The sequence below is a fragment of the Orbicella faveolata genome, unplaced genomic scaffold (assembly GCF_042242905.1).
Source record: "Orbicella faveolata isolate gen_17 unplaced genomic scaffold, um_ofav_v1 contig_12, whole genome shotgun sequence".
Taxonomy (NCBI): domain Eukaryota; kingdom Metazoa; phylum Cnidaria; class Anthozoa; order Scleractinia; family Merulinidae; genus Orbicella; species Orbicella faveolata.
In genome coordinates, this window is record NW_028301539.1 from 13,502,501 (window position 1) to 13,522,334 (window position 19,834).

At 37.5% G+C, this 19,834-nt stretch overlaps 1 protein-coding gene, 1 long non-coding RNA gene and 1 pseudogene across 4 annotated transcripts in view; 2 read left to right on the forward strand and 1 right to left on the reverse strand.

Annotated features, from left to right (window-relative positions):
- LOC149116754 (uncharacterized) overlaps nucleotides 1-270 on the forward strand; it is a 1,628-nt pseudogene extending 1,358 nt beyond the window's left edge.
- LOC110057937 (ubiquitin conjugation factor E4 B-like) overlaps nucleotides 1-19,834 on the reverse strand; it is a 320,893-nt gene that overhangs the window by 48,851 nt on the left and 252,208 nt on the right. For all 3 annotated transcript variants that reach the window (XM_089283777.1, XM_089283778.1, XM_089283776.1), the window contains 4 exons: nucleotides 16,064-16,205; nucleotides 12,249-12,383; nucleotides 9,910-9,987; nucleotides 5,210-5,323 (listed from right to left, as the gene is read on the reverse strand). In XM_089283777.1, coding sequence (XP_089139903.1) covers nucleotides 5,210-5,323; nucleotides 9,910-9,987; nucleotides 12,249-12,383; nucleotides 16,064-16,205 — 469 coding nt within the window. The remainder of the gene's footprint in view (nucleotides 1-5,209; nucleotides 5,324-9,909; nucleotides 9,988-12,248; nucleotides 12,384-16,063; nucleotides 16,206-19,834) is intronic.
- On the forward strand, nucleotides 6,244-8,046 carry LOC149116755 (uncharacterized). Its single transcript, XR_016205781.1, has 2 exons — nucleotides 6,244-6,395; nucleotides 7,918-8,046. It is a non-coding gene; the product is annotated as an uncharacterized LOC149116755 (long non-coding RNA).

Below are 19,834 nucleotides of genomic sequence, written 5' to 3' on the forward strand. Positions count from 1 at the left end.
TCAAAATGGGTAATTGCCTGTATTTGTAGAGGAGAGCACTCTGCAGCAAATTGTTTTTTGGGAGAGTGTTTTGACCCTTGTGTTTGCCAAATTCAGCACGGACTAGAAGAGCTTGGAATGCTGTCAGCTCTTCGGGAACTGCCAATGTTGGTTCATCTCCTGAGACCTCAAGCACAGAGTAAGTTGAGTGTGCAAATGCTGCTTCAGATTTTGAAGCCTACCTTTTCAGAGGAGGGTTTCAATACACTGAAAAAGGAAAAAGTTTATTAACTCTTTGTCAAGTATGTTTGAGAAGTGGCAGCTTCTTGGAGGATGTGTGGGCAGACTACCCTTGATTTGAGTCACATACTTCAGTTTGCAACAGGTACAGCAGAGGAGCCTGTCCTTGGTTTCAGCCTTGCGCCATCATTGGAGTTTATACTACCCAAAGAAATCATGAAAGCTGCAAGTCAGGAAGGACTCAATGATGAGCAGAAAGGAGAGAATGATAAGCAGCAGGAAGAACAAAGGGAAGAGCAGCACCCACCTGTGGAGGGTGGCTTCCTCCCTTTAGCTCATACCTGTACCAACTTGCCCGAGCTTCCAAGGCCAACTGAGAAAGTTCCTTTGCCTCCTGTGGATAGATTATTTGCTCTGTATGACTTAGCATTCTCACAGAGCTACTTTGGCAAGAAGTAAATAGCCTGCAGTCTATGGCTGATATTGCCATTTTTGACTTTAAAGTGCTAATGAAGTGCTGTTTTTCTTGACAAACATTGAGTTATGCAGGTTGAGTTCTTTTGGTCTTTATGGGTTTTTTCAAAACTGTAGGAAGGTACAATTTTGTGATGTCCATTTTCTAATTGTTGTCCATTTATTAGACTCTGTTGTGTTGGAGAAAAGTGAACTTTGATATGTAACATGTTGCTCAGTAGCTTTTATTTCAATACTCTTTTTGGGTAAAATGATGGTTCATTGATTTAAGTTGACATTTTAATAAGATTTAATGCATCAGTTTATATTACTTTATGCAGATGCATGCACTATTTGTAGAATCAAGAAAAGACAAAAATTTAATTGGTGGCTCAGAAAATACTTAAAGCTAAGGTTCCATCAATGTTTTCCTGTATTCAAGACTCATTGTCATCAATATTTTGAACTTGACAATGTTGCCACACAATAAATTTAAGTTGAAGCAAGCTTAATTTAAGTTTTAAGTTCTATACCTCCATATATACTGACGGGTTTATATACAGGCACTGTTGTCTTTCTTGTTGGCAGTTTAAGTAGTTAGGTTTGATTGACCTCAGTGCAATAATTACTGAAATTGAATGAAGTTATTCATTTTATGTTGCTGTTAATAAAAGTAAATAACTAAATGCAATAAATCTGTTCTGAGTTTTCTATTAGCAATACAGGCATAATTTACAGATCAAAGCAATGATCTATGAACATCAATTAAACAGGAGCATCACCACTCAATTTTATTGAAATCTATAACTGGAAAAGCCCGTGACTAGGGATAATTAAACTTAATATTCCAATGATATAGAGAAGCTTAGAGATCTGTTCTATCTATGATTCAAAGATCCATCTATCTATGAACGATGTCAATAACAAAAATTGGAGAAAGATATTGACAAAGCATGGCATTTTAATAATGGATACAACTTGATTTGAAACTCTTGTTTTTTGTTAATGAAATTCATGTTTGGCTAGTGTGCAAATAAAAAACTGCATCGCTTTTGTGGCAGATCAAATGATTAATCTATTTAACCACAGGAAAACTGCTTCCAACTGCTTTCCTTTAGAAAACCTATTAGGGATGAACCTTCATATTGGGGGCAGGCAGGAGGGCAATTACCCCCCTCACCTCTAAAAAAATTGTGAACAGCAAAACATCTTGTCAAAATAATGTTTAAATTTGAATGATCAAGAAGTTAAAGAGGAAACTGGTGAATTTGTTGCCCTGAATATCTGCTTCTATGGATGAGAAAAAAATTTAATTATAGTGGCATTGTTTGGTACTTCCATTTAGGCCTCAAGAGACTTCACTCGAGGTCAGAAACATGTTAATGATATCAATACATTGCAGGAAGAGATCTTTTCCACCATTTCCATCATCTGAAAGAGGATCTGGTAGCTGTACAAGCTGTTCATCTGAAAGGCTGATTAATGGTGGTGGAATCTCTACCTGGTAATTTTTATCTTCTACTGCTTGCACACCATTTGGATCTACTCCAAAGTGGTCAATTTCAGCCTCACTTAATGCAGTATGTCCAGAATGTAAGTTCTCTAGCATACCCTTCTCCCACATTTGAAGTGGTGACAGGTTCCTTTCAGTTGACACTGGCCGATTATTCATTTGCCTGACAAACACCTCTAGACAATTTTCTATTCTTGGAATGTAGACATGGTGTAGGCTGAAAATATGTAGATCATTAAGGACATCCAAGTTGCCTTGATCTTCCAACTGCAGAAAAATGCGGACATAGAATACTAACACCCCTGAACAAACATCGCGATGTGTTTTCTCAACCCTGGAGTTATGGATAGACGATCCAGTGATAATACTGCCTCTTCCTGGTCCGCGATGTTGTGTCGTATGAGCAGCAACAAGATAATTCTCCATACCATAGTCTGAATGCACTCGCAAGGGTAATCCCCATCTCTGCACTGCATTCTGAAATAAAGAAAGCACTGTTTCTGCTTTGTTATTGTCTCGACAAGCAGCATACAAAATTAACCTGGTCTTCCCATTGATGCAGACATGTGTTATCAGTTTATACCTGATTAATTTGTGTCCTGTATCTATATGCCATAGGCTATTGGTGGTTGGTACATAATACTTTCTAAGATGAATGGTCATTCTCCAGCGTAAGGCAGTTCCAACAGGATCAACTCGTCGTAAACATTCACTGATTCTCCATCTCTGAACGTTCAAGCCTCTACTCCTTGGTGCACCTATAAATCGCCTTCTTCCAATGTTAGGAGTTGGAAGTCCTGTTGTTGGACTGCCAGTTATACTTCTGTAAATTTCATCCAGTTCATTGTCTGATATATCTGAGAAGGCCAAATCACTCAAACCAAATTCTTTTTGTCGCCGCTGAAGGGTTGAAACACTAACCTGGAGAATGCCAGGAATTGCTTCCCAAGAAAAAAAGTAATCGTAAATGCTCCACTTGATCTTTGGTTATTTCATAGCATTTACGACCTCGTCCTGGCTGTGCAAGATTCAGCGGAGCAGAATAAGATACCTCGAGTGTATCGTAAAAATCTGCATTGTCACGGCTTTCAATCTGACTAGACAATAAGGCGATTAACTGTGTTAATGAATGGTTCATATCCTGAACAGGGCTTGAAGTGCAGATGAAGGGATATCAGTTACATTTGTAACACCGCCGGCAAAATCATTCATTAGAAAAGACAAGGTACCCAATGCATCCAATAATCGATACCTTGTTTCAATAAGAATGTCTGTCTGCAACTCTTGTTCACCAATATTAGCCAAAATATTGAGAATGCCTTTAAGATTCTGAAGAAACAGTGCGAACCCACGTTCATTTCTTTCTCGTAACACCACTCGATGTGACCTTTGTTGACGAGCCGCCATGTTGTTAGCACATGGCTGAGAACACTGCCGCAAAGACGTGTGGGACAAAAAACACAAAAATAATTCTAGGTTCGTTCAACAAAATCTATTTCTGTAGATAAAATAAATATGACCTTAAAAAAACAATTAAAAGGTATATAAAAGTAATTTCTATTCCGAAAAAAATTTTAAAGGGATATAAAATTAATTCTCTATAGAAAAAAACAAAAAAAGGCATAAAAAAATAATTTCTCCGCAGGAAAAAAATAATCCCTTCGCATAAAGAAAATAATTTATGGAAATTAAATTAATTCAACAGAGGTAAAAATATTTTTACATATTCAAACAAATAATAACTGGTACCTTACAATTAAGTCCATTGACAAGTGCAAAATAAACATTTATTTTGACCAGAATGGGCCCCCATATGAAGACCTGTGAAATATGCCGACCTTTTTTTCTCGCAATTAAGTGCCCGCAAGAATTAGTACCAATAAGGTAACAATAGTTTGTTACGATTGCATTATCTTGAATTCATGTGACATTTGATTTAGAAATAAGGCACAGTCCTGTGAGATCATAAGACCAGCAACAGTGTGTTCGTTGGAACGCTATTAAAGAGATTTTCTCGATTGGAGATTGACATCCCTTCTTGACCACATCTTGTTACATACATGAATAATGAGAGCAAATGTTGAAATAATACCACTATAAGTATTATGATATTTCATGCTATGTCTTTTGGTCTGTGGCCTTCACTCGTTTCTAGTCGTGTCAGTTTCTTTATTTCAAACTTGTTACGAAGAGGAACCGTTACATTTGCGTTTGTACAGTCAAACCTCCTGTAAGTGACCACCCAAAATGTCAAGCCTATGTGGTCGCTTACACAAGGTGGTTGCTTACGAGAGATTAGAACATATCGGGTCAAAATTTTGCCTCATTAGCATATGGTAATTTTAAAACATTTAGGTTAACTCTTTTATGACTGATAGAGTACAGTGTATGCGCATATTATCTTTAGATTTTCAAAGTTTTATTCATGTGAAAAATCGATTTCGAGAAAAAATTCAGTACTACCCAGGAATGCAATAATGTTACAACACCTTATTATCCAAATTTCGCTTTATTATCTGTCAAGTGGTCGCTTACGGGAGGTTAAAAACAAAATTTCAAACTTTCAGCTCTAAAAGTGGTCGCAGTTGCTTATGAGGGGTGGTCACTTACAAGAGGTTCCAAATACAGTGATTTGACTGGGAAACTTTTGGTATTTTGCAATGCTGTGCTCTAAGAAAAATTCTAGGGAGTTTTTGTAGGGGGTCTTCGTTTTTGTAATGGGTCTTCATTTTCGTAGGTGGTCTTTGTTTTTTGTAGGGGGGTCTTCATTTTCGGGGTCTTCCTTTTTGATACTACCATCCTCATGATTCATGCCAGGCCTTGATTTCACTGATTTTCCTCACAGAAATACATTGAAAATACCATTTTTGAAAATACCTCTATCACAGTAATAGAGATTTTGTGATAGTGTCATCCATGCTTTTATTACCAACATGAGTTGTACATGGGTTTTCTTTGATACAAAGTTAAGTTCATTTGAAACATAGTAACATAGTGATGACATTGTTTTCTCATTTTTCTTACCTGGTCTCCAGCCACAGCTTGTGCAAATTGATCTGAGTCAAGATTCACATAAATTTGTGTGAGTCTATCTAGCAGACTCTTGGGCTCAAATCCATATTTTTCAGGGGTTTTAACCTGCAGCCAGATAGAAACCACAATGAGAATATGGCACTGCACTATTGATCTGTGTTCAGAACCACAATTGCCTACTTACGAAGGAGATGTATCTGCCTACCAAAGGTGGACAGCACTTGGTGTATGGGTTTAAAATGTATCAAAGCACACCAATGCATCACTACCAGGATGTGGGAAATGAGGGATGGATGTCCTGCCAGCTAATATTTCGTCTTCCCATCATCTCATAAGAGATGACTAAGGATAAGACAGGCACTACTGTCTGTATTAAGTACATAGAGAACAATTATATCCTTCCTGAGCTTCAGCAATGAAGGCAATAAAATTCCTTATGAGAGAGAACTAGTTGTTGACATATGAACAAGATTTGTTGGAGAAAAAAAATGTCAACATTGGGCACTAATATATAGATTTAGGCCAGCCTAAAAGCGTAGTTCCTGGGCCGGGCTGTTCAGAGCCCGACTAAGCTAACCCAGGAAAAGGTAGAATTAATTTTGATTTGAGTGTAGTAACTTTGCGGTGAGGTTGTCTGTATATTGTTTGGCCTTCTGTTTTGAGTTTTAATAATCACCATATACACGAAACAAAGCAGCAAAAAATATTTGTACAGAAGAAAAAGTTATAATTCGGTTAATCCTGGGTTAACGTTAACTGGCTTCCGAACAATCCTGGCCTGTTTTCAACAAGTTAACGTGACATGAGCCCGCGATCCAAACCAAAAACAGCACTTGGTCAGCGGTCAGCTTCAAAAAAACACGTGACCTCGATGAGCTATAAACTTGAGCCCGCGATATGGTCACGTGATACTGGTCAGCGGATACCTTGTTTTGACAGGTGTCAATTGATCATAACCAGGAGGGAGAGGTGAACACGTCAGATTTGCCTGACCCTATGATCATGGCCATTATGACATCACTGCGAACGAAGCGCGCAAATGCACAAAATTTTCGAAAATGGCGTCGTCTCCTCTCGCTGATACAACTTTTTGAGGCAGATTTCTCCAATCATTCCAGCTTCAAATGGTGTTGTTGTTGGATCTCAAGGAGTAATTATCATTTTTCTTTCCTGAGAGGTAAGTAGATTTTAATTTTAACCGAAAAATCTTGCATAAAGTGTATTTAAAGTGTTACAGCTATCGCTCTCCGATGGAAATATGTGGGGCAAAATTTTCACTATTCGCCCTGTAAAATTGCCTTTTTTACGTGATCGGTAACCTGAAGAAACATGTAACTTGGTCACAGAATAGCGTATATGTATAGGAAAACATGGTAATTGAAGATGACTTTGAAGGATTGGCAGTAAAAATGATCAGTCCATTTGAGTATGAAATATCTGTTATCTCGTGCTCGACACATATTCTGCAACAGTCCTAGCAAACAGAAATGCTATCCACAATGATGGAAATGAGAACTTTCACAAGCAAGAACTTGAGCTTAATTATTTGAATAAGACTTGAAGCCTGCCTACTGCACAACGGTGGTTAAAATGCAGACAGAGGATAAAATGCAGACTGTAGACTTTTGTAGAAATGTATTGCATTCCCATTTCCTTTATAGAGAGCTAAGTGCTCCGGTTAGCCTGAAATATACAGCTCAGGTTAGCCTGTGTATGGTTAGCTCGATCTCTCTATAATTGAAAATGGGAATATGATATTCTTAAAAATCCTGCAGTCTACATTTTACCCATGGTTTGCAGTCTAATCTTGTAAGACTTTTCTTTAACCATATTGCCATACAAGGTCCTCTCTCCTCTGCATAGGCCTCTTTTGTGCTGCTTTGACCATAGGCTGGTAGTTTGGAGTATATTAAATTTTCCCCTAGGGAGCTTCTGCAGAGGAGAGAGTATAAGGCCCCATTTATACGGTCTTGGGTACTAGGGACAACCCTATCAGACCCTTCTGAGGCAACTTTATCAAGTGTGTATATGAAACAAAGTTGTCTCTCCAGGATTACTTAAGTCTTTTTTCATATTCCAGTGCTCAGTTATCCTTCTTCCTTTGGCTTGCTTTCAGTCATTTGATCACTGTGGGGTTTTGCAAGTTAATTTTGATTTCTTCATACTATGAGTTGCCCCTGGTAGGCCAGTCATAGTATTTTGATGAAAAAAGGTTATCAGGCCTACCAAGGTTACCCTAGTTATGTTGCTAAGGGTGACTTGTGTTTTACTTTCTCAACAAAATGGTGAAAGTTAGCCTGTCCAGGGTCACTGGGGTGAGGGCTTTGTTGGTTACCTAAGACCAAATAAGGGGCCTCACTGTCGGCTGGAATCATGTATGCTTATGTAACAAAACTTGAGTTTCAAACTCTGGTCTCCTTGAGTTCCTATTGCTAGATCTTATTATGTTTACAAAATTGGCACAGTTGATCAACAATTTAGGAATTTGAAGTTTGATTTATTTTCATTCCAAAACAATATTGTAACTGTTCTTTATGTATAGATCACATTAGGAAATTTATCTTTTAGTTTACATTTTCTGTTGAAAAGAGTTTGGGGTGATGTAAAAACCAAAGAGGGAAGGGAGGTCATAAACATTTACTCCAATTTTCAACTGGTGAATATTAAGAGAAGTCTTATTTGATCTTTTTAAACCTTAGGTTACCATCCTCCACTACCTTTGCAAGACCATTCAAGTAGGCCCCATTTCTGACAATACATGCAACCACCATAGAAAGCTATCTATTTATTGTCAATGTTGTACTGTCAATTAAACATTTAAAACCCAATCTTGTGTGCTTTTTTGTTATTTGCTGAAAATGTACGCTTATCATTCTCTTGAAGCCAATAATAAACTCATCAATGTAAAAAGTAACAGGGAACCTGGGATGGATGGAGCTGGGGAGAAATCAGGCTTGGGGTTCATGTTTACAAGTACAACCTCTATGATACTCTTCTCTAGAATATTTCTTTCTAGGTCAGTTTAAACTTAATGTAAAATCATTGTTTAAGCTATCTTTATTTTCATAAGATTTATGATGAAAACTAAAAGCATAAAGTATAAAGAAAATACCTGATTAGCATTTCAAACTTAGAGGCAGTAAAGCTATTACAGTTCCTCAAGACAGATACTATTAGAAAACAAGGGGTTTGGTTATAATAAGAGATCACCTGATATTGATCTTTCCAGCTTTGTCATAACCTTCCTTACTGAACTCTTTGTTTTGGCAATAAGTCATTTTGGCTTAGTTTCTCCTGGATGGGTTAATTCTTATATTGTCAGTGGCTAAGCATAGGAAATGTCCCAGTTCATATTTTCTTTCCTTACTGCTTGGAACCAGATTCTGTATTTTTCAGTTCTTTCCTTATAACATCCTACACAGTTTTCTTTCACAGTCTATACAAGTTTGAGTGAACACAGTGAGATATATGTAAAAAAGTTAGAACAAAGCAGCGAGACAGGAAAATTAAATAGCTTTGCACTGCATGTGGACGCCCGAGGAAACAGATCCTGCTCCGATCTCATATTTGACAAACACTGACATGAAATAAAGCACCTTTCTGCCAAGAGGCCTCGTTCATGTTCTTCTGAATATCATCCGTTTCATCTAGGTCTCCCGTACAGTGATTTTATATCATTTTACCATTTAAAATATCCCCACGTCTGCTCGGCTTGTGTCAGTTGGTTGGCCTCGCAGAAGAAAATTAAATGTTGTCGTTGATGGTTTTGCGGATAATTTAGCAAAAGAAAATAATTCCTTGGTACATTATTTACTTTCCAACCCAGCATATGACTTGATAGTTCAAATGTTTTTGTAAGGGAGCATTTTCCATCATATACTTTCTCACATTTCGAGGGTTTTGAATAAAGTATTGATCAGCAGGTCCTCCACGCTATCGTCCACAAAATAATGGGTTTAAACCCACTGATCATTTTTATGCATATGTTAAATGATTCGTTCTCATCACCACTCAAATATTTTAAACCATATATAGATCATATTTTTGTGTTCGCGTTGTTCATTGTTGGGTTCTCCAGATATCGCCCAAGAAACGGGCGCAAAGCTTCACTTTTCAGTCGCGTTTTCAATTGAGCGATCTCGAAATTTTGCGTGTTTTTGTGCCTCCTGACATCTAGTTTTTGAAAACCAAAGTATTTTTGGGCACAATATTAACAGGTTGTCTTATTCCTGTGGTCTGTTGATCGCTTTCTTTCAAATCCTTCGAGCAATCATCAGATGAAAAGCTTTTCTGGTATCATTTTTTAGCGGCCATTGAAACTTCACGGGCCGGCTCACGAGTGACGTCATAATGGCCAAGATCATCGGGCGCGCAATCGCATGGCTACGCAAGGAAAGTTGACCTCTCCCTCCTGATCATAACATAGATGTCCAATATCAAAGATGTGCACGGTAAACCAAGGCTGCATGTCTCAGTCAACCTATTATTTGGAGTATGGCCGCCATGTTGCGCGACTCCGTCGTCGTCGCCGTCGTGCGTACGCGCCCACGAGCAATACCGCTAGCCATGATAACCATGAGAAAATCAACTCATGGGTTTCCTTTTCTTTCCTATATGAGTATGGGGCTCCGCTTGGCGGCCCTTTGGGCCGCCGGAGCTCCGCTATTAAGAATTAATCTATCATGTCATACCTTCAAATTTCTGCACTTTGGCCCACATAGTTGCTGCAGGTTAAAATTTAACATGGCAGCTAGACGATCAATTAACTCCTACAAAGAAATTAAAGTTTTAAATCAAAAATACATACTTTCGTTTCCTAATCATATAATTCAGACTCAACAGGATGATGGCTTTTTTGACGAGAATGTGTCTGTTGTCTTATTGATAGTGATAAACACAGAGAGGGATGCAAGGATCTGCACTGAGGTATTAGTAGTGATAAACTGAGAGTTGAGAATTGGGTTGTTATGGAGAGCAATTGTAAATACTAAGTTTCTGGTAATTTCTAGAATGTTTAGTCACTTACGTTCTACTGTCACGCTATGAAACAATTAAGAACATTCTACTTAATGATGTAATTACGATGTGATGCTACATAAATAGTTGTGTTAGAAGCTTCAAGAACATTCTAGAGTATAACTTTACGGACTTTAAGGACAAGCATGGTAGTGGTTATTGTTGGCAGAGACCGACTGAAGAAGCTATATCAAAAGAACTGTTGAGAGCTATTGAGGAACTTCATTTAAAGTCAAGTGGTTTGAGAGGAGATTTCTTTGGAGACAGCGACGTTTACTATGGATTTGTGTCAGTGGTGACTGAAGCTTCAGCAGTAGGCTCAAGTTAGTTTGATGATAGACTGCATTGTTTAGAAGTCGTTCCTTTGTAACTAGGATTTCACTAGGTATCGTTTAAAGTATAAGTTGAGTGTATCTTTTCTGTCAGTTGAGTGATACCATAACAGGGTGCAGGGGGTGGGTCCCCATGGAATGACATCATCAAGACAATGACATCATAATCTAAAAACAGAATAGTGTTGTACAACTGCTTCACTTCTTGGGTATAAGAGGCATGAGGTCATTACTAAAGTAATTTAATCATCAGTTGAAGGATCTAAAGGGTGAACCATCATGAATTCAAGTTCGGGATATTATCGTCAAACCTTACAAGGTCAGGAAGTGAAATCTGACAAAGAATCAGAGATGCAAAGATCCCAAGAAAGTATTGAAGATGAAGAGAAATCTCTAACCGTAGGAGAGGGGGAAGAGAAGGATATTAATGCTACCAAACACGCTAGGTCACATATTCTAAACAAAGCGACAAATCGACATAGCACACAATTGGAGGAGTTAGTGCAAGACTACAAATGTGGCAGAGACTCACAAGAAATAGCACTCATAAAAGCTGAATATGGCATGCTTCCTGTATAGAGAAAGGAGTTAAGGAAAGTTTTGTCCTAACATTTAACATGGATGCATGATTTAAAAAAAGAACGCAACCCCAGACGAATAATGAACACAAAACAACAATTTATTGACACATAGGGTTTCAACTGGAAAGAGGCTATTGAACTAACGGTGGATAAATGAAAGTTCTTACTTAATGGACTATTTAGAGAACAGCGGGTGCCAAAAACAGTCAGAGAACACTCAGAAGATGGATAAGAAGGTTACTATAGGATGTAAGACTATCTATGCTACCTCAAAGTTACATTCAAATAAATGACCAATGATTTCGCAGCCACTGTAAACAGAATTATCGATAAGGCTCTGAGTACACAGTGTGGTTTAGTGTACTGGATCATGACCGGATTGATAGAGCAAAGTTACCGGTAGCACTTTGTAATAATAAGTTCACAAGTCAGAGTTCCAAGAGTTGTAAATAGTTAAGAATAGCAATAACAAAGAAGCAAGGAAAAACTCTATTGGGTTTGAACAAACAGAGTTTCGTTCTGTCTATTTAGTGAATTCACCAAATAGAAATCGATTTGTTTGCAATCATAGATTCTTATAATGGCAGAGGAATACAAGACGAAACCATGATCCATATAGACTTTGGCCCAAGGTGCTAAAGAAGATCCTAATCACACTATTTGTTTTCAAGACTTAAGAAGGATCAGTCAAATTTTCTGGGTAATATTATTAATGGCGTTATCTATTCTGCTTAGTGTCTACTCAAAGTGTAAACTTGAATTTACGGTTAACACTCTTACAACTTCCATTTCACCTACATCATTAGTATTTCCCAGGCAGAAAAATTAAGTAATGAAAGAGTATATTAAATTTTTATTCTGTTATGAAAATACCCTGCTAAAATGTGTTTCTTCCAATATAAGACTCAACGCCCTAACACCCCACCCCAATGATGTCACTATTCCATTTTTAGAAAATGATGTCATCATTTCAATGACGTCATTCCCTATCCCCAATTCTGAACTCTCAATTTATCGCTACGGCCATTTTGCTAAAATCATCACACAAAGATTTTGTAATTGGCAGATGAGTTACAACCTTGGACAGTTCGTTCAACTTACAGGCCTAAGGAAAGGTCCCTGTACATGTTTAGTCAGGTACAGCATCATGTCCAGCGTCTCTGAAGCCAGAGTCAGGTATGAACGGCACTGTCGTTCATCTGTGGCTAGTTGTCTCAGACGCGAAGTACGCATGTCCTGTAAGACGGAAATAAATAACTTTATTTTTTTCTCCAGTATCTGGGCGGGCCAGAATCCTAAATCCTCGAATTTGATTGGCTAATCATATGCACGTGACTGGTCCAGCTTTTTACGATATGGCCAATGGGCCGGATTTTTTCCCCTCTGACTAAAATTTGCACCTAAGAGTTAGCGGTAATCGTCAATCTTGCCTTTTTTACACATCCATCAATGATTAGTCAATGCAAGTTTATCTCTGTTCCCTTTAAAATGGCAAGGAAAGTCAGTGTAAGTAAATTCAATTGAGTGTTTTGAAGTTGTGAGAGTTTGCTTGGTTGTTTGTAGCTTGGTGCTGTAATGGCGTGTAATCCTGTCTTTATCTCGCTGTAAAATTTGAGTCAATTTCATTTGAGTTTACCTCTCTGATCGTTGCTGTATTTAGGAGAATTTCTGTGGAATACACTTAACAAATTTCCTCGGTTTCTGCTATTCAATTTATGGTAGAAAAGTCTGATTTCAAAGCAACGACTGACAGAAATTGTTTTTGTAGTAAAACTTCAACCTTCGCACGAAATTTCACACCGCAGAAACAATTTTGGAGAACTTAACTGGTGAAATAAATGCAACTAACATAAGTAGTTACAAAAAAATCTGTCTTTGTCTACTATCTGAGATACTCGCTCGTTGCAAAGAGTTTTTTACAAATTGTTAGTAGACTGCGTCGAAGCCGATTCAATGATAAATTTGCGTAAACAAACCCATTTGCAACCTGTAAAACCAATTTACTGCGGGAAAAAAATAAACATTTGCTGGCTTAGGGTTGGTCCGTATAGTGCAAACTGTGACCTCAGGCTTGAAAATGCTTTTTCAAGACCTCAGTCACAGTTTTTCACTATACAGACCTTCCAGCTGGCAAATAACATATACAGTGCAGCTCAGATATATCCGAACCAAAATATACGCGTAATGCGCGTCAGCCCAATACGCGTATACGCGTATGCATATAGGCACATACGCGTATGCATATACGCACATACGCGTATACAGCATATACGCGTATGCCTGATTAGTATGTATGAGCTAACCTATTGTTTCTTCTTTTCTTATCAGGTCATTGTTGTTTTCAATGGCTTGACAGCTTGCCACAGAGCGAGAAAGAGTTTTCTTTATTTTGAATACGCGTACACAGTGTACGCGCGTATGCCTACAGACTAAGCAAAATGTTAGCTGAAACTAACATTTTGCAATTGGGCACTTGACTGGAAATTAACTGACTGAATATTGATTAAAAGAGAGAGTATTTTGTCGTTAAATCAAAAATGTACTATTTTTTTTTTGTCAAATAGAACCGGGGATACACGCTTCAACAATCCCATCTTCATGGAGCAAACATCACAACCGAAAGATAACATCTTCTCGAAACAAAGTCTGAACACGGTCCAAGCAAGCGACTTGGAAACGTGTGCCGAAACACACAACTTTTCCTCGAAGAAAATTAAAAATAACAAAATGTGAGCGGCGCACCATAGAATCTTCGATAAACAATTCTTTTGTCAGGAAAAGAGTAATTTACTATTTGAATGAACGGTTTGTCAGATACCGGAGATATCACTTTCTCGACAAGGTCGAAACGCTTCAAACAATAAAGATCTCGCAAGCGACTTGCCGACGCATGCCGAAACACAGAACTGTTACTTGAAGAAAAAATAACTAAACGTGAGCAGCGCGCCATAGAAACTTTGATAAACATTTCTTTGGCTAAAGAAAGAGCATTTTACCGTTTGAATGAACGGTTTGTGTCAAATAGAACCGGAGATATCATTTTTTCGACAAGGTCTTCGGAACGCTTCAGACAATGAACATCTCGCAATCGACTTGCCGACGAATGCCGAAACAAAGAACTTTTCCTTGAAGAAAAAATAACTAAACGTGAGCAGCGCGCCATAGAAACTTTGATAAACAATTATTTTGACTAAAGAAAGAGCATTTTACTGTTTGAATGAACGGTTTGTGTCAAATATAACCGGAGATATCATTTTTTCGACAAGGTCTTCGGAAAGCTTCAAACAATAAACATCTCGCAAGCGACTTGCCGACGCATGCCGAAACACAGAACTTTTACTTGAGGAAAAAATAACTAAACGTGAGCAGCGCGCCATAGAAACTTTGGTAAACATTTCTTTGGCTAAAGAAAGAGCATTTTACCGTTTGAATGAACGATTTGTGTCAAATAGAAACGGAGATATCATTTTTTCGACAAGGTCTTCGGAACGCTTCAGACAATGAACATCTCGCAATCGACTTGCCGACGAATGCCGAAACACAGAACTTTTTCTTGAAGAAAAAATAACTAAATGTGAGCAGCGCGCCATAGAAACTTTGATAAACAATTATTTTGGCTAAAGAAAGAGCATTTTACCGTTTGAATGAACGATTTGTGTCAAATATAACCGGAGATATCATTTTTTCGACAAGGTCTTCGGAAAGCTTCAAACAATAAACATCTCGCAAGCGACTTGCCGACGCATGCCGAAACGCAGAACTTTTACTTGAGGAAAAAATAACTAAACGTGAGCAGCGCGCCATAGAAACCTTGATAAACAATTCTTTGGTAAAAGGAAGAGCATTTTACCGCTTGAATGAACGATTTGTGTCAAATAAAACCGGAGATATCATTTTTTCAACGAGGATCTTCAGACAATAAACGCTTCGCAAACAACTTGCCAAAGCGTGCCGAAACACACAACTTTTCCTTGAAGAAAAAATAACTAAACGTGAGCGGCGCACCATAGAAACTTTGATAAACAATTTTTTCGTCAAGGAAAGAGTATTTTACCATTTGAATGCATGATCTGTATCAAATATAACCGGAGATATCATTTTTTCGACTAGGATCTTCAGAACGCTAATTCAGACAATAAACATTTCGCAAACGACTTGCCGACACGTGCCGAAACACAGATCTTTACTTGTAAGAACATAAAGTTCACGTGTTAAAATAGGGAGTTCAAGCGACTGTATCAATTCTCTTCCCATTTTTAGTAGCTTAAGATCAAGTGTTGATAAACGGTAGTTTGTCGGCGAATTTGCGAAGTGATCGAAATATGATAGCTTTTATTGACTGACTGACGTTTTAACAATATGCAAATTTCGCTTTGAAGCCATTTTCATTCTCAAGAAACATAATGTCCTTTGTTTGACTAACAATGCTTCACATAAAGAAACTTGTGGGAATGCATAACAAAGAGACATATACGCGCGTATATACGCGTATATATGCGCGTATATGCGCGTATATACGCGTATATGTGCGCGTATTGACATACGCGTATACGCAAAATACGCTCGTATGATACGCGTATGCGTAGTTCGCTTATATCTGAGCTGCACTGTATATATATATCTGTCCTGTATAGTTTTTCACCTGTTTAGATAAGAATCTGACATAGAGGAATAGCCTAATAAATGAACTAAAATAAAACACACTAGGTCAGTTTCCTACTGTAGGTGGTAAAGAAAGGTCATAGGAGACCTTACTAACATTGTGATGAGAAGAAAAAAGTCCAAAAATCACTCAAAGCTAAAACAACAACACATTACCAAATACCATAACGCTAGCAGTAAGCTAAGTCCAAGGTAGGTGGCACTGGTAATGAAGATAATTATCAGTGACAGTGTAAGTTCTACAAGTGACTTACTCTTGGTAAGGACTCCCACTCTGCAATATTAGCCATCAGCTGCTGTGTCTCATTGATACTCTTTAGTGAATCCAGAGACTCATCCAGAAGAAATGTTGTGTCGTTAATCAACATGTTCACAAATCGAACAAAATGGACCGTTCTGGAATGGACATGATGGAAAAAAAATTAGATTATTTTCATCAAGGCTTTCATCAGCACCCTCTCCAGCACCAGCACCACCATGATCATCCAATCCCTCATCAGTACCATTACCAATACGATCACTCTCACATTAGCCTCACCCTAACTGCCATAGTCACTGTTACCAGCAGTTACCAGCACCATCACCACCACCGTCTCCAGCACTGCAATCTCAGCAGCACTGTCACCATCAACACAAGCATCTAGGCACCAGCACCGTCATCAGCATTGTCACCATCACTCTCACTAATGCTATCATCACAAACTTCACCATCACCATATATTTCACAAAACCAGCGAGAGACTATTTCTTCTTTGAAGTAATATTTTTTAAGTTCAAAATTGTTGGTGTGTTCCATTTCACGTACATGTATTCAAACCAATGACAAGGTCTTACAAGTTCGTCCAAAATACTCCGCTGCGTGTCAAATTTTCAACTCTCTTTTCAGTGTTTGGAAATGTGGTCAAACATGGTCTTTGTGTTTGATGTATTACATGAAAACTGAAATGGCCCTTGGCTTAAACATTTCAGCGTATAGGAAAAATGATATCAGGGACATGGCGAACACTTTCACTGTCACTATCATTACATTTCAAGCTTGAGTAAGGTTTTAGGCCAATGGATGGACTGAAAAGGTCTACACAATAGCAAAATTTGAATGTATAATCTAAAATCATTTTTCACTAGGTTTCTTCAAGTGTCACTGTTGCTCCCTCCTGTCACCGTCACTGTCACCAGTCCCATAGCCTAGGTGCAGACGTCTACTACTTCCTGAAGGATTATAACTCCTCCTCCTTAAAACGTTTAAAAACAAAGTCAAGCTAAACATCTTACAGTCTTACTGTTCATGAGTTTTCAACTGGTATTTGTTAATTCATTTTATTTATTTATTTATTTTTATTTATCTATTTATTTATTTATTTCTTCTTTTCGTCTCTTTTTTATTGACTAATTAATTGCTTTCATCAAGCTTTAGCGCCAAGTCCTACCTCCCTTACTTAACCATTACTTAGTTTTACTCAGTTCGATTAGCTTTATTAATATATTATATTGTTAAGTTTAACTTTTTGTCTATTTGGTAATAAAGCTTGTTGTTGTTGTTAAAAGTTACAGTACAGCCCTAAAATAAGGCAAGTGCAAGAAGTGGCGTAAGAAGTCCTTGGGCTGCAAGAACATGCAAACCGCCGGAAGAAGTAAAAATGTCGTGTTTTTGCTGTTTACCCACAAGAGCTTTTGAAACGCAAGAAGTTGAAAGTCTAACCGCAAGAAGCCCCAAGAAATTGACAATTTAACTGCAAGAAGCCGTACCTATAAGAACTTATTTTTTAATTTTTTTTTACACTTTATTTCAACCACATAGCACTATATTACAATATAATTTACTTAACCAAATTACACTACTTTACACAACTTACACTACATTTCAAATAGACTACATTAAACTATGTTATACTGCTTTACATACATACGATGTCTCGTCGGGGAAAATAAGCTATCATTGCTTTTTTTACAGCGAATACTGTGCAGATCAGAAAACGTTTTTTTTTCTTTAACTTACAATTCCCTTTTCTGTACATTTCGAGGCATAATTACACTTGTATGTTGACTTAAAATCCTTCTAAATGATACTTGAATTCCAGTTTCCTAGTAAATTCGTTCAAGCTTCCTTGTTTTGAACTAAGCTTATTGTTATAAATATAGTATTTAGCAAACAGAAGGACATAGTTTAGCTTTTTTAACATCTTCTGGGATGAACCGGGGTCAGGTTCATTTGATAATTTCCCAAAGAGTAATTCAATTGTGTTAAGTGAGTAGGAGGTGTCATTTTCCTTATTAAACCACTTAATTACTTCAGAGAAAAATTTTTTTGACCATCGACAATGGATGAATGAGTGGCTTATTGAGTGAGACTCCTGACAGTACACGCATGCACTGTTGCATTCTATACCATACAGACATAATTCCTTTTTCGTTACAATGATTCTGTGTAGAAATTTAAAGTAGAATTCTCTTAGTTTATTTTCTTTGCAGATACCTTTTAGGTTTTTGAAGTAGACATTAAATTCTATATCACTAGTCTGCAAATCACGAGTCCATTTTCCAGGCGCCTTAAGTTATGCATCTAATTTGTTTTGAAAAAACCAATAGTAATCTTTACTCTTCATTTTCAGAAGGTTCTCATTTATTGAAGGTGATAGCTGGAAAAAACTGTTTTCTGGTGAAAAAGTAAATTTGGCATCCAGGTTTTGCTTTGCTTTTTCAACAAGTCGCCGGGGTATTGCTGAAACCACTTGTAAATACTGTAGGAAATTGCATTTTAAGTCATACTTGTGGGTAAAATCACCATGCGAAAGAAAGGTGCCATTACTTGTGAGGTCGTGTATCTGGAAAATTCCTTTTTGAAAGCACGATTTGTAAAAAAAGTCTTTTGATCAATAAGAATTTCTTTATTGTTAAATGAGACCAAGTCTTGTCCAAGGTCAGATTCATAGGAGGATTTTAGTTCAAGAAAGAATTGCAGCATTGAATTATAGAATTGAGGCATACCAGTCCGCTCAAGAAACTTCGAATCATAATTGCATCTTAACAAAAAATTAAGACCGCCGTACATGTCAAAAAAATGGTATGGGACTGTTTTCCAAACCTCGTTTCTTTTGTCATCTTTAGCTAGAAGTCACGATATCCAAGCTAGCCTTTAGGATTTTGTCATTACATCTGCGTTTGGAACACGCAGCCCTCCTTTTTCGTAGTTTTGATACATCACTTGACGCTTAATCTTATCTTTCCTTTTTTTCCCAATGAACTGAAAAATAGATGTATTAATGGTTGGGATACAATTTGTAGGAACATCTAGAATTGACATAGAATAGACTAACTGCGGGATACTGAGGCATTTTGTGATTAGGCATCTGCCTAGTATTGATAGATTCTGAGATCGCCAAACCTCTAGTTTAGAGCCTAATTTTTCGATTTTACCCTGAAAATTCTTTTTATTATTTTGCTTTTCATCATACGATATGGAGATACCTAATGCTCAGACCAGTTCTTTAGGCCATTTAAATCCAAATGGTTTTTCTTCCCTATCACGCCAAGGGACAAGCCACAAAGCTTTGGTTTTAGTGGGGTTTAATTGTAAACCGGAGACATTCCCAAAGGAATTTAACACTTGAGTTGCTTTCTCAACAGAGTCGAGGCTACTACAAATTAATGATGTATCATCGGCAAATTGACTTGTCTTGGCTTCGGAGTTTAAGATTTTGATTCCTTATATTTGTTTGTCTTGCTGTATCTTACATGCTAAAATTTCAGCTCCCAAGATGAAAAGGTAAGGTGACAGAGGGCAACCCTGCCTAACCCCTCTTGATAACTGAAAATAATTTGTGGAAAATCCATTGTTCAGAACCGCACTTTCAGGTGTAGTATAAAAAGTGGCGACCCACCGTTTGATGCTGTCACCAAAGTTAAGGAGTTTTAAAGTATTCTGGATAAAGGACCATTTGATGGTGTCAAATGCTTTCCAGAAGTCAAGTAAAAGTAATATTCCAGGAATATTTTGTAGTTTGGTCTGTTCCAGGATGTCGTTTATC